The sequence below is a fragment of the Entelurus aequoreus genome, linkage group LG14 (genome assembly GCF_033978785.1).
Source record: "Entelurus aequoreus isolate RoL-2023_Sb linkage group LG14, RoL_Eaeq_v1.1, whole genome shotgun sequence".
In the NCBI taxonomy this organism is placed as follows: Eukaryota; Metazoa; Chordata; class Actinopteri; order Syngnathiformes; family Syngnathidae; genus Entelurus; species Entelurus aequoreus.
Window position 1 is genome coordinate 16655049 of NC_084744.1, and position 15000 is coordinate 16670048.

The 15000-nt window shown below is 41.2% G+C and overlaps 2 protein-coding genes across 3 annotated transcripts in view; one reads left to right on the top strand and one right to left on the bottom strand.

Moving 5' to 3' along the window:
• The window catches only part of LOC133665352 (kelch-like protein 6), a 7773-nt gene extending 6460 nt beyond the window's left edge, over positions 1-1313 (top strand). Inside the window, exon 3 of the mRNA XM_062070630.1 lies at positions 660-1313. Coding sequence (XP_061926614.1) covers positions 660-1313 — 654 coding nt within the window. The remainder of the gene's footprint in view (positions 1-659) is intronic.
• Positions 221-15000, bottom strand: part of LOC133664463 (immunoglobulin superfamily member 3-like) — a 30253-nt gene continuing 15473 nt past the window's right edge. Inside the window, exons 4-11 of one of the 2 annotated variants that reach the window (XM_062069104.1) lie at positions 13377-13784; positions 8856-9248; positions 8378-8791; positions 7898-8296; positions 3550-3650; positions 1201-1474; positions 965-1117; positions 221-863 (exon numbers count right to left, since the gene is read on the bottom strand). In XM_062069104.1, coding sequence (XP_061925088.1) covers positions 1466-1474; positions 3550-3650; positions 7898-8296; positions 8378-8791; positions 8856-9248; positions 13377-13784 — 1724 coding nt within the window. In that variant the 3' untranslated portion in view covers positions 221-863; positions 965-1117; positions 1201-1465. Of the gene's footprint in view, positions 864-964; positions 1118-1200; positions 1475-2515; positions 3651-7897; positions 8297-8377; positions 8792-8855; positions 9249-13376; positions 13785-15000 lie in introns of those variants that run through there. The other variant, XM_062069105.1, reaches the window with a different exon arrangement.

A 15000-nucleotide genomic window follows, 5' to 3' on the forward strand; every position in this document is an offset into this window, starting at 1 on the left:
CCAAATTTGTGGTATCATCCAAAACTAATGTGAAGTATCAAAAACAGAAGAATAAGTGATTATTACATTTGAACAGAAGTGTAGATAGAACATGTTGAAACAGAAAGTAAGCAGATATTAACAGTAAATGAACAAGTAGATTAATAATACATTTTTACAGTTTGTCCTTAACAATTTTGACAAAATATTAGAATGAGAAATGACACAATATGTTACTGCATATGTCAGCAGACTAATTAGGAGCCTTTGTTCGTTTACTTACAAATAAAATAAAAGTTGTCTCATATGTTGACTATTTCATGTAAGGACAAAATTGCAATAAGAAACATATGTTTAATGTACCCTAAGAAAGCCTATAATGCCATTTTTTGTGGTCCCCTTTATTCAGAAAAGTATCAAAAAACATTTTGGTACCGGTACCAAAATATTGATATCGGGACAACTCTACAGTAAACAAATCCTATACTTTTTCATATTGATTTGAGCTTGGTTTTCAATAGCGTAACAATCATTCTCGAATGCAGTTCTTGAGAGATGGTTGTAATATTTATATTTTGAGAAAAAGCATTTTATGCTCCTGTTAAAAAGGGAATTCTAATTTTTTTCTGAAATGAAATAATCGCAATGAATCCACTTGTTTTGTGTTCTTTCTGTGGTAGTTTCTGCGTGTTGTGGATGCATGCGTTGGCTACCTGAGCAGATCCCTTCAACCGGAGACTTGCATCGGGATCCTCAACATTGCTGAACGCCATGCCCTGCCTGCTCTGAAAGTCAAGGCTCAGGACTACCTCGTTTTCCACTTTTCCCAGACGGTCCAGCAGCAGGACTTCCCAGAAGTGTCGACGGAGTCGTTAGAGACCATCCTGCAGAGGGACGATCTGGACGTGAGGTACGAGGAGTGTGTTTTTGAGGCACTCATGCATTGGGTGAGGGCCCTGCAAGACGAACGGCGTCATGTTCTGACCCGTTTGCTGTCGTACGTGCGGCTGCCGCTGTTAGAACCGGCATACTTTGTGGAAAAAGTGGAGTCCGATGAACTGATCCGCAGCTGCAGTGACACCTTTCCTTTACTGCAAGAGGCCCGTTCATTTCACCTTTCTGGAAGGGAGGTCAGTATCTACACAAGGAATACAACCGATGGTGATCTGAAGTATGTGCATCTTGTAGGTGGTGTCAGAACGAACCAAACCGCGCGCTCACCATTTCCTCTCAGAGGTGTTCCTCATCATCGGAGGCTGCACCAAGGACGACCGCTTCATTTCCACCGTCACTTGTTTGGACCCGCTCAGACGCAGCAGACTGGAGGTTGCTAGGCTACCTGGCACCGAAATGGAGGATGATTCTCAGAAAAGGAGATGGGTGGAATTTGCTTGCACCACCTTTCGCAATGAGCTTTATATATCCGGTGAGAAGGCATTTTTCACGTTCTTACACGTTATGTACACTGCAGTGTCAGGATCCCCTGTCACACTGCCTGTAACACAAAGTACACCATCAATTAAATCAGTGGTTAGCAAACTGTTTGGAACATAAAAATGACGTTTTTTTTAAATCAAAGTGTGAAGATTAAACTTAAACCAGCCCTTCTCAAATAGTAGGGCGGGCATGTTTGATTTTTCAATATGTTGAAGCTTATGTAGCACTTGGCTTCACAGTGTCGACGGTGGGAGGTAAGGAAAGACGAGTGTGTTGTTTTCTTTATTGTGAATAACAATTCAATGTTATGCAGAGGTGTACTTATAACAATTTTATGGATTCGCAGTGGAGAGTGGGGCGGGGGCACAAAAAAACGTTTTCTTCCTTGGGGGCGTAATAGAAAATAATTGAGAAGCACTGATTTAAACAAACGTATCAAGACTTAGTGGTCGTCAACATTTTTTAGTTTTGTGTTAATTTTTAATTCAGCCATTTCTGTTTTTGTTATTTGCTTTATTTTTGCTGTGATTTTTTGGGGGTTTAGTTTTATTCCGATAATGTGCCAAAGGGGCCAAAAAATAACAAGCCGTGTGACCAAATGGCTCCCGCGCCGCACTTCAGATATCCCAGCTTGTACAGATTGTCTTCCTCAGGGTTGAGTGAGTGATTTGACTTCAACTGTTAGCAATCAAGTGAGTCAAACTCAAGATGGCGGGTGGCAGTGTGTTGGGAGAAAACACTCCTTGCCCTAATGCTAATCCTGCAGTTTTCCCGAAAACCAATGTGGGAAAATATATGTAATAGATGAGTTCTTGAACTTTATTTCTGACAAAATGAGGACCTTTGACAATAATTAAATCATTCTTTTGGCTGATAACAACTTTCCATCGGAATGGATTACAAAGTCGAAGGGCTTCCTGTTTGAAGTATGTCTGACGACTACACAACAAACGATTTATCACACGAGGAAAGACAAGGACATCAAAAACGCAAAAGCATGCTTGAGCTTGTTTAATGAGTTTGGGGACAATATGTCTAAGCTCTCACCTGTTGGCTTTGGAAATATCAAAGCCTTGGCCCTGCTCAGAAGAATAGAGCAATTGAGCAGTGAAGTTTCTGGGCTGCGGAGGACCATTGAAGCACAGTCGGATATAAATGAGAATCTAACAGCAGCTACTGTGGCTGTGAATTGCCAAGTGACAGCCATGGAGTAGCGCTACACAGACCGTGGCCACGGGACTGCTGCAGGGGGTATGTGACAGGTGACGGTGTGGAGGCCTACTCAGCAGGCAGAGATGGCGTTACTCCTTCCGGCTGCGGCGGATACAGAGAGCATTCAGCCCCACACACCGGCCAAGTCACTGCCGTGGAGTGTTGTCGTGAGCAATGGACTTAAAAAGCCGAACATTAACGTTACACCCAAGATGCAACCCGTACCCACTCGAGAGGCCGCGAGCAGAGGAATAGACCTACAGGAATTATTGGCACCGGCACAGAGAGCCACATCAGTGATCACGACTAAGCAAGTGAGTATAATTGGCACTAAATTCTCTCCGGATGTGCATGGTGAAACTTTGTGCACTTATCTATCTGAGAAGTTGGCCAATAAGTCTGTGACATGTAGGAAGATAGAATCGCACGGCAGCAGACTCAGCTAATTTCATGCCTTGCAGACTGTAAAGAAGTAGCTGACATGTACAGTCCCCTAATCTGGCCAGCTGGAGTGTATGTTAGGAAGTATTTTAATCCCCGTGGGCACAGAGCCTCTGCTAGCAATATTTCTGTGGGGAGAAACAAAGCTGTGGCTGAATCCTCAGGAAACTCTAATGCATGTTGTCTCAAGTAACTGCCAGGGGTTGCGCGCAAGTAACAGCGCAGGGGACAGAGCTCGACGTGTTGTGGTGGATAAACTTCTTCAAAATTGTGACATTCTATGTTTACAAGACATATTCCTCTCCAAACAGGATTTGGGGAGGTTGAATTCTGTTCATGATGACTTTCACGGTGCTGGAGAGTCAACTACAGATCTCTCTAAGGGCATTCATTATCAGAGGGAGAATTCCTGGGGTCGTGGCTATCTTGTGGCATAAAAGGTTTGATTCTGTGATTATTATGGTCAGACTGGAAACTGACTGGTGCATTGGTGTTCAGGTCAGGATAGAAGCACAGAACAATGGCCACAAAAACACCGATCAACATGCCGGAATAACATCCAGAGAGAGGATCATTCTGGCCTGCAATGAGAGCAAAGGACAGTCAGTGCAAGAAACATGCAACATTCCATACATGCAATGCATCAAGAAGCTGATTAATTAGATACACACTCTACACCAGGGGTGCCCAAACTTTTTCCACCAAGGGCCGCACACTGAAAAATCAAAGCAAGCGGGGGCCATTTTGATATTTTTTATTTTAAAAACCAATACAATATATGTATAAAAAATATATACATTTAGGCCTCCACTCAGGTTTGATCCCGGTGAACCCAAAGGGTTTTGGTCAAAAAAATATAATATAACGTTTTTAAACATTTAAGTTGTATGCCCTTTTTGTCAGAGAAAACCCTGTTTTTTTTAATGGAAAAAACACCAAATATGCAATATTTTCCCCCAATGAAATTTTAAAGTGGAATATTTGCGATGATAAAATAATTGGAGCCCTAAAAAGGTCAATAACTCATAACAACATTGATTTTAATTCATTATTCTTTTTTGAGCAATGACACACACAAAACAAATCCCACTAAAATTATTGGGGGGTCTAAAAGGGTCCTACTAATTAAAGTGTTACAAAATAAATTATTTTTACTGTTTACTTTTAACACAATCATCTTGAGATCAGCTTCAGATCTATCCGTCAATTATAAGTTTTATTGTTGTTAATGTTTTTTGTTGGTTCGTTTTAGGCCCTTCTTTTTAAAAAACAAAACAAAGAATATCTCAAAGTAGAATATTTAATGTGACGTAATTGGAGCCTTGAATAGGTCAATAATTCATAATGACATTGATTTTGATTCATTATTTTTTTTTAAAGAAAGAAACAGCCTGCATGGCAGATTTGTGTTATTAGAGTAAACATTACAACGTGTTCTTGTTATATTTCACCTGTTTGCTCTTTTATACCACTTTTTATGTTTTTTTAATTAATTTTTTTATCGTATTTTTAGAATGTGCCACGGGGCCGTTAAAAATGACCTGCGGGCCGCAAATGGCCCCCGGGCCGCACTTTGGACACCCCTGCTCTACACAATATAGTGATAAACAACTTTTCAAGTCTCCTCTAGTCGCAGGTGCATGGTCTGAAAAAGCAAATAACCGCCAGGGTTTCTATTATAATTAGCGCCGGGCCAATAAATGATTGGCATTAACAGCTGTGGCTGTAGGTAACCTACTTTTATACTTCCACACAATGCCAGTGGCTGCATTTGAAGTGTTCAGCTTTTATCTACCTTGGCATGCACTTTAAAATGTTAGCTGTACTATCTTTGTTACACCTGTTGTATTGTAACTCATCAGCGCTGATTGATGTTGACTTGGCGCCTTTCTGCTAAATTACAACGTTGGTTCTGTTCATGCTTGTCAACCTTGAGACTTTCAAATTCGGGAGATTGGGGGAGGGGTTAGGTGGGCGGGGTTGGGGGACGTGGTTTAGTGGTAGCGGGGGTAGCCCGGAAGAGTTAGGGAGGCAAGGGATTCTGGGTATTTGTTCTGTTGTATTTATGTTGTGTTATGGTGCGGATGTTCTCCCGAAATGTGTTTGTCATTCTTGTTTGGTGTGGGTTCACAGTGTGGCGCATATTTGTAACAGTGTTAAAGTCGTTTATACGGCAACCCTCAGTGTGACCTGTATGGCTGTTGATCAAGTATGTCTTACAGTCACTTTCGTGTGTATGCAGAAGCCGCATACAACATGTGACTGGGCCGGCACGCTCTTTGTATGGTGAAAAAGTGAACGCGTCGACAGGTTGTAGAGGACGCTAAAGGCAGTGCCATCACGGCACGCCCTTGATATTGTTGTCCGGGTGAAAATCGGGAGAAATTCGGGAGAATGTTTGCCCCGGGAGATTTTCGGGAGGGGCACTGAAATTCGTGAGTCTCCCGGAAAAATCGGGAGGGTTGGCAAGTATGGTTCTGTTGCTGCTTTTTTGTGCAATCCACTTGTTAATACATAATCAAACATCTTCCTTTACCCTTTCTCATGCACTCCACATTATCACCTGCTTTCAACTTCTTCATGTTTTAGGTAAAAATAATAAACTATATAAACTATAAATCAATAATTTACGGTACATTTTTGCAAACCGCATATACAAAACATTCAGTAGTTTTCGTGCACGTATTATTTAAAAAAAAAATCAAATTAATTACATTCCTTAATAATATACAGTAACATAAGATGTTTGAATTACATTTTTATTTATTTACTTATTGTTTGTTTAATGTTTACATCACAGTTACATTGGACAGACCAGATGCATTGTTTAAGAGTTTGAACACTTGCACTAATTTGCAACACTTGTCCACAATAAGCTTTTAAGATGATGAAAATATTAAAAGTAAAACAAATAAAAAAAGGTATAGAAAGAAAGAAAAGTAAGTGTATATTTTAGCATGTATAGTAAATAAAAATCCATAAAAATTGTTAGGGATGGGTAACGTACACATTTGAACCGATACGGTACCAATTCTCTGTACTTTTGTTTGTGTTAATAAATGTAAACTGCTTAATAATGCAATCTCATTTTAGTGTAATATTTAAGCTGATTATAAGAATTGTTCTGTCACGTTTTTATATCTTGTTTTCTTAATACATTTCTGAGTTTCATATGCAAGAATTATATATAAGTTGCAATTCCAAGACGTTGGATGGCAGTGGTGTAAAAACGACAGTGTTTTGCCCTGCTAAGAAGTAGTCTTTGCCATTAAGCTGAATGTGCAAGTTTAGTTCTATGTTGAGCCCCACAAAGTGTTGATACTCTAAGTATTGTACTTATTTTATTACACACAAGCTGTTTGATTGTAACGTGCCTCTTAGTTGTAGTTTTCATTACCGAATTTGGAGGTCTTTAAATCTCCATGTAAAATTGCTAATGCTAATCAATAGCATGTCTACAGCAAATCCAATTTAAAGTAACATCAAGCTGGCGTATTTAGCAGAGTGGAGCTTTACTGTACTTTTGAGTGCCTTTTTCTTGCTTTTTTGGTATTGAAAATTGTGACAGGCCAGGATCTTCAGCTCTCATTGGATCGGTTCGCAGCAGAGTGTGAAGCGACCGGGATGAGAGTCCAAGGTTCTAGCCCGGAAAAGGGGGGAGTGTCATTTCCGGGTTGGGGAGAAATCTTGCCCCAAGTGGAGGAGTTTAAGTACCTTGGAGTCTTGTTCACGAGTGAGGGAAGAGTGGATTGCGAGATTGACAGGAGGATCGGTGTGGCATCTTCAGTGATGTGGACCCTGCATCGGTCCGTCGTGGTGAAGCGAAACTCTCAATTTACTGGTCAATCTACGTTCCCATCCTCACCTATGGTCCTGAGTTTTGGGTTATGACCGAAAGGACAAGATCACAGGTACAAGCGACCGAAATGAGTCCGTCGGGTGGCGAGGCTCTCCCTTACAGATAGGGTGAGAAGCACTGTCATCTGAGAGGAGCTCAGAGTAAAGCTCCTCCACATTGAGAGGAGCCAGATGAGGTGGTTCAGGCATCTGGTCAGGATGCCACCCAGACGGAGGTGTTCAGGGCACGTCCGACCGATAGGAGGCCACGGGGAAGACCCAGGACTTTGGGGAGACTATGCCTCTCGGCTGGCCTGGGAACGCCTCGGGATCCCCCGGGAGGAGCTGGATGAAGTGGCTGGGGAGAGGGAAGTCGGGGCAACCCGACCTCGAATAAGCGGAAGAAGATGGATGGATGGATGGATGAAAATTGTGACATTACTAAGAGACAGTTTGGCTGAGCCCGCTCTGAGTGCTTGTTTGAGCCAGCGCTTAGTCTGCAACCGGATGTGACGTCACAAGCAACAAAGGTATCAAAATATGGCATCGTTTGATTTTACGTGAATCATTACCTAGTGGTAGCGACAACATTTTGGACAGTACCTATAAAAGTACTGAATTCGGTACCCATCCTCAGTTATTGTCATCACTGTTATTATTTTCTACTATTACATTTGTATATTAATTTTAGTATTTCATTGTTGTTTTTCATATTTGTATCAATTTTATGTCAATATTACTTCTGATATTTATCTCTATCCACCATCATTACTATGTTCATCCTTAACAGTAGACCCGACATTGATGGTGTACCTTGAAGTGGTTACAAAAAGAGCTCTAATGTCTATAAAGCATGTCTATAAAAGGTGGAATTATTTAATGATATAATCGTGCTATTTGATCAGCATCTTGACATATCACAACTGTGGATGGATTCCTGCCGATTCGCCATAGCAAATGTGAACAAAAACAAAAGTCTCACACGACGTACCTTGTGAATAGACGGTGACAGTTGAATAGCCTGAATTTTCCACCCCCACCTTCCTCCAGCCGTGGGAGAGAGTAGGGAGCCACTCTTGGACCTCACAGGAATAAAGGCCACTCTCTGCAAGGGTCGGCTTTGACACGGTGAGCGCAAAATGGTTGGGCGAATCATGGCCGAATATTCGTCTGAGTCTCTCACCCCACCCTGCCCTATCGTGTAAGGTGGAGTTGCGATAGGATGTAAACAGAGGATAGCGTGTGCTGTGGCTCTCCTCCTGCCAAAACCAGGTGACCTGGAACTTGGATTCCTGGCTGGACCGGGAGCCGACATGACAGGGGATGGTAAAATTCTGCTCCGTGCTCACATTAAACTCCAACTCTTTCTGTATGATGGACAAGTTGTTGTCTGCCAACAGAAAAGAAAAAGGATAAAAGACTCCAGCCTGGGACTCGGAACAGAATATAGTGGTACAAATGGTCAACACACCTGTAACATTTACAGACAACATAATTGGAACACCGTCGACTGAAGCCTTCTGCTGCCATTGACCGTGAAGTCCAAGCTGGTATTGCTCCACCCGACAATGGTAGGTGCCACTATCCCGCTCATGGACCCTTTGAATCTCGAGGCCAAAGCTGCTCGGCTTGTGTCTAGAGAGACGCAGCCTCCTCTGCAGGCCGTGAAGCCCCTCGTTTCTAGGGTACCGCAGCATGCCACTGCGATCAAGCTCGAGTAGCTGGTTGTTCACGGCCGGAGAACCACGCCCGGTGTAGAACCAAGTGAGTTGGTAGAAAATAGGAGGACCAGAGGTTTCTGTAATCAGGTCACACTTGAGCTGCACTTCGTCTCCTTCCCTTGCAGAGAGCCATGTCTCCGTGGTATCCAAACGCAGATCATTGACTGGAAGAAGAAGAAATCTTAGATGATTCAGAAGAAAATAGTGTGGTTACATTCAAGATCTCACCAGGTTTACTGAGTGTCAGCTGCGTGCTTCCGTAGGCCGAGGTGAGGCGGTGCCATTTGCCACGAGAATTTTGCAGCCACTCCACGACCTCGCAGACGTACGCACCTTGGTCTGAGGTCTCAGTATCTCGAATGGTCAACTCAAAACTAGGACCCTCAGTACGTCGGACGCTGATCCGTTGGCCGTGGACCACATTCACCGTGGGCCCAAACTTTACTGAGGCGTCTCGATCGGAGCTGGCAATGATGACATTTTGGGCCGGTTTCTGGAGAATCCAGGTGACGGCGTAGCGGGACAATCCAGGGCGAGATGACGCAACAGAGCATTTTATGGTTATGTCACTGTTGATGTTTGTTATCAGGGCAGGAGTGCAGGTCAGGCTGAGGTCACTCTCTATGGGAGAGAAAGACAGTTCAGAGGTATTAGCCCAAATAAATGGTGTATGGAGTCTTATGGGGGCTGTTTTTGTCCATTTTGAAGGCTGACCACCCCCATTTGTGGAGAACAACTACATCAGGAGGTTGTCTACAGCCAACAGCCTTAGAGTACCCATTACGTCCAGATGACCAACATTTTACTATTAAGTTCTCTTCATGAATTTTTTGAACCTGAAAATTATCAATTCGTTTTTGAGTAGTTGATAAAACTAATTCAGTAACTAACTGGACTTGGAGCGCCCCCTTTCCAACATCAGGCCTAAATATACGTAAGATTAGTAATAAAATACATTTTGATCCATTTTTATATGTTTTATCGAGTTGGACTCTAAACTTTAAAGCAGTGTAGTATCATGGGGACAAAAAAGTCCCCATTGATTACTGGGGTGTCCAAAAAAATTAATACATCGATTTTCAATTTGAATCACGATTCTTATTTGTAACAATTCTTAATCGATTCAGAAAAATCAAAAATCAATTTAAAAAAACTCTTATTTTTTTGTGATAGAGTGATTGGAGCACAAACAAGTATGTGCTCCAATCACTCTATCACAAAAAAATAAGATTTGTAGAAAGTATTGGAAACTCAAGACAGCCATGACATTATGATCTTTACAACTGTATGTAAACTTTTGATCGTGACTGTGTATATATAGTCAAGGTTTCTGTGGTTTATCCGTTATACAGTGCTCAATACCGGGATAGAGCGGAATATTTCATAGAGGCTATTTCATCCCTTCAAGCCTGTTTCGCAGGTTTCTTTGCTCTTCAGGGGAATCAGGCTTGTAAGGATAAAGTAGCCTTTGTGTTTTTTCCTGACCTAACGTATATTAATATATATATATATATACACATATTTATATTTAGTATATCTGTCCTGTACAGCCACTCAAGCAAATCATATTTTTGATGGAGATGCCCATATCTGCTGTACAAGAGGTAGAAAATGGAAGGATGCATGTATGTAGTTAATCATGCAGACACCTGTGGAGAGACTGGCACTGTATATAACGTGTGTGTGTGTGTGTGTGTGTGTGTGTGTGTGTGTGTGCGTGTGTGTGTGTGTTTAATGGGGGTAGGTTGATCCGTCCTTCTGTGGTCTGTGCATGCAAATTTTCTGCATCTGACAAAAACACTTGCTTGTTTGGTCAGAATAATTCAAAACCTTTTTGCGGCTCGCTGGAACCTGCAGGCTGCGTCAACTTTTGCAAAATGCAACCACAAGTTTCTCTGCATGTTCATCGCTTGTCGAGGATCAAACCCACGTCCCTCACTTTAGCGATAAACGTCACACCTACTGAGCTACGCATTCTAAACATTCTTGACAGGCAAGCAAGCTCTATATATGTCATAAAGTTCACTAGTTTGTTAAAATTGTTAACGGTGGGTTTAAAGTTGAGCTACAACAATCCGGTGAGGTATATTTGTCGTATATTATTAGTATGTATATTATTATGCTTCAACACTGTGATAAAATGGTGAACTACACAGTGTACACTTTTTTGTATTCAATTTGATCAATCCAGTTTGTATTTGTTACTAAATCACCTGCAGGACAGGAATGGAATCATTTTATGTGTCTGTTAGAATAATTGTATCTAAGTTATCACAAAAACGTTGTGTTTCAATGAGTTCCCAGCGAGAAGCAAAAATATGTCTTTGAACCTACCAAGAAGAAGGCTTGTAAAACTCCACTGTGTAGGATGGAAAGCAACATGAAGGTGTTCTGTTTCTTTCATGTATTGTAATCAACAGAAATATATTGTCGTGACTCAAGAACTACAAAGCGGAGAGGAAGCAGGGCCTGACTCCCCTCCAGGCACCGCTTTTTCGAACTCTTTTACGAACCTCTTTTTGAACTCTTTTACGACCTCTTTTTTTTAACTCTTTAACGAACCCCTTTTTTAAAAACTTTTTTACGACCTCTTTTTTAACTCTTTTACGACCTCTTTTTGAACCGACCTTTTCTTTTGAACTGTTTTGTAATCAAAGCCGATGGCTGTTTGCGACCCCGTCCCTTTGGAAGCAGCTGTTGCCATGTGGTCAGGGAAGGTTCAAATAAAATAAGGAGGCATGCAATCTTTTGGCAGAGCGTGATGACACTGTGCAAGGGTACAGATGTACACGTTTCTCCTCACTGAGCCAAATTGAATTATGTCTCTGTTTAATTCTTTGCTTCTTGTCCTGTTTAATATATGTCATCAGTGTTTGAACCTGACAATGTCATTTAGGTTTTGCTGGATTTACAGTGGTTGTTATTGTGCCTCTTGTCAGAAATTGCCTTATAGTTTTGGGGTTTTAGCGCCACCTGTTGTTTTGACATGTACTTGACATGCTGTGAATTGTTTAGAGCAGGGGTTGCTAACCTTTTTAACCTCTGGGCCCACCTTGTCCACTACAGAGGAGCTTGGGGCCCACTCAAACATTACCAATTAATTAGTCATGTTACTCTTGATTTTAATTGTATTCAAAAATTATATTTAACCTGGTTACAGTTGAACAAAATAAACATTGTCAAAAGATATGAAAGCATGTCTTAATCACAAAGATTATTACCAACGTTTTTGTCAGGCTGATAACAAAAATAAAAACCCTGATAAGTTTATATACAGTGCTAAATTAATAAGAAATAATAATGGCATATATGTTTCTCAAATATTTCGTCAATGAAAACACAGCTTCCCCACTTTAGTCATAATTTTTGTGCTATGAAACTTCTTTATGACTTTAGCTTCAGACTTCTTCTGTTTGTTTCAGATTATCATTACTGCTACCAGTGGTGGAAAAGTGTATTATAACTGGGTACCGCTGCGGACCACAGCTGCAAAACAGACATTTAGTGGCCCTCCAGGGGGGCGCTCGCGGCCAAACAATGGGCCCCAGTTCTATGGTTAGGAAACACTGGTAAGTGACATTTCTATACACACATATACAGTCATGGTCAAAGGTTTACATACACTTGTAAAGAACATAATGTCATGGCTGTCTTGAGTTTCCAATAATGTCTACAACTCTTATATTTTTGTGATAGAGTGATTGGGGAGGGCGTGGCGAAGTTGGGAGAGTGGCCGTGCCAGCAATCTGAGGATTACTGGTTCAATCCCCACCTTCTACCATCCTAGTCACGTCCGTTGTGTCCTTGAGCAAGACACTTCACCCTTGCTCCTGATGGGTCCTGGTTAGCGCCGTGCATGGCAGCTCCCGCCATCAGTGTGTGAATTGTGTGTGTGAATGGGTGAATGTGGAAATAGTGTCAAAGCGCTTGGAGTTCCTTAGAAAGGTAGAAAAGCGCTATACAAGTACAACCCATTTACCAACCCATTTGGAGCACATACTTGTTGGTCACAAAAAACTTTCATGAAGTTTGGTTCTTTTATGAATTTATTATTAGAGATGTCCGATATATGCGTTAAAATGTAATATCGGAAATTATCGGTATGGTTTTTTTTATTATCGGTATTGTTTTTTGTTTTTTTTGTTTTTTTAATTAAATCAACATAAAAAACACAAGATACACTTACAATTAGTGCACCAACCCAAAAAACCTCCCTCCCCCATTTACACTAATTCACACAAAAGGGTTGTTTCTTTCTGTTATTAATATTCTGGTTCCTACATTATATATCAATATATATCATTACAGTCTGCAAGGGATACAGTCCGTAAGCACACATGATTGTGCGTGCTGCTGGTCCACTAATAGTACTAAGCTTTAACAGTTAATTTTACTAATTTTCATTCATTACTAGTTTCTATGTAACTATTTTTATATTGTTGTACTTTCTTTTTTATTCAAGGAAATGTTTTTAATTTATTTATCTTATTTTACTATTTTTTTTTTAAAGTACCTTATCTTCACCATACCTGGTTGTCCAAATTAGGCATAATAATGTGTTAATTCCACGACTGCATATATCGGTTGGTATCGGTAATTAAAGAGTTGGACAATATCGGAATATCGGATATCGGCAAAAAGCCATTATCGGACATCCCTATTTATAATGAGTCTACTGAAAATGGGACCAAATCTGCTGGGTCAAAAGTATACATACAGCAACATGCATTTTGTTAATAATAAGCTGACCTGTAGCAGAGATGCTAGCTTGCAGAGAGATGGAGTCTTGGGCAGCTCCTTGCACAAAGGCGCCACGTTGTCCTCTTTCTTGGGGCCACACTCTGCACATGTACTCTCCCTGGTCGTCAGTGCTAACGGGCTGCAATACGAGACGGTAATCTCCGTCCCCAATCCTGCTGGCTCTGAGCTCTCCTTGTTTCTCTCGCCAACTGTACTCAGGTCTCACAGACAGAACCCCCGTGGGACCGATTCGAGCCATCTCCACACCTGCGCGGTGCCAAGCTACAGAGAAAAACTTTTCCTCCAGGTTCTGCGTGTCAACACTGCAGGTCAGGAGGAGCTCCTGCCCCTCCTGCAGAGACAACTGCTGTGCAGACAATCTCACCACCACCACAGAGGACTTGTCTGGGACCAACTCTGCTCAGCCACAGACACAAAAAGACAAAGAACAAAGCACAAATGCTGTCAAAAAGGTTCCGTGACCAAGAAGTGCTAAAATAGTAGCTGGCATATCATGACTCTACTCACTATGGACATGTTTCCATTGGTGACTATTCTCTTTATTAGAACCTGTTCTGTCCATCTATAGTTCCAAGCATGCACAGCCAAATGGGTACTACTACTTACTGTGCAAGTGGAACTTAATGGTATGCCTCAGGGTTCAGTCGTAGAACCATTCCTACTTATCAATATGTCAACGTTTGAAACCCCAAATAAAATTGTTTTGATTGTTAAGAATCTTAAGTTGAATTGATTGTTGATTAATCGCTTTGCAAAGTAACTGAGGCAAAATGTAGGACAACAATTTCAGCGCATATAAACAGTAACATCATGCAAGGTTAGCTTATTCGCATAAGCCAAATAAAATGATCAAACTTATTGATGGTGAGCTGATAGTCAAATTCGACAATTCGATTCGGAGGAGTCTCAGTCGACTATCAACCTCACAGTTGGAGGAAGGCGAGTTAGTTACTAATGTCTTCTTCAAATATTAGTAATGGACTCTTGTGTGCAGGCAAATAGTTTTTAGAGAGTTAGAGGTAATTCTTAACTGCTTACAAAACAACTGCACACGATAATAATTTACTGATAGTGTTGGGAGGATGTTTTCACATGGGGTGCGTGATCAATCAATCAATCAATCAAAGCCCTTAATCACAAATGTCTCAAAGGTCTGCACAAGCCACAACCAATCAATCAATCAATCAAAGTTTACTTATATAGCCCTATACTTTTCAGAGGCAGTATAGTACCGAATATGATTCATTAGTATCGCGGTGCTATACTAATACCGGTATACCGTACAACCCTTGTCTGCACCATACTGAAGCAGAATGAGTCGCTACTACCAGCCAAGAATGTTAAAATAATATGGACATTTATCCATGAAAATATAGAAAAGCTGCTGATGGTGTGCTTGATGGAGAAACAACTGTAAGAGATACCGTAGAAGTTTGCTCTCCAAGGAAAAAGCTGAACATTATTTTTACATAACTTCATAAAACTACTGTAGTTGTTAGTAGTACATTGTGCCGTTTTTTTTTTGGTGGGGGGGGGGGGGGGTAAGCAATTAAATTGATTTCAATTCATGTCAATAGGAGACACTGATTTGAGATACAAGTGTTTCGAGTTA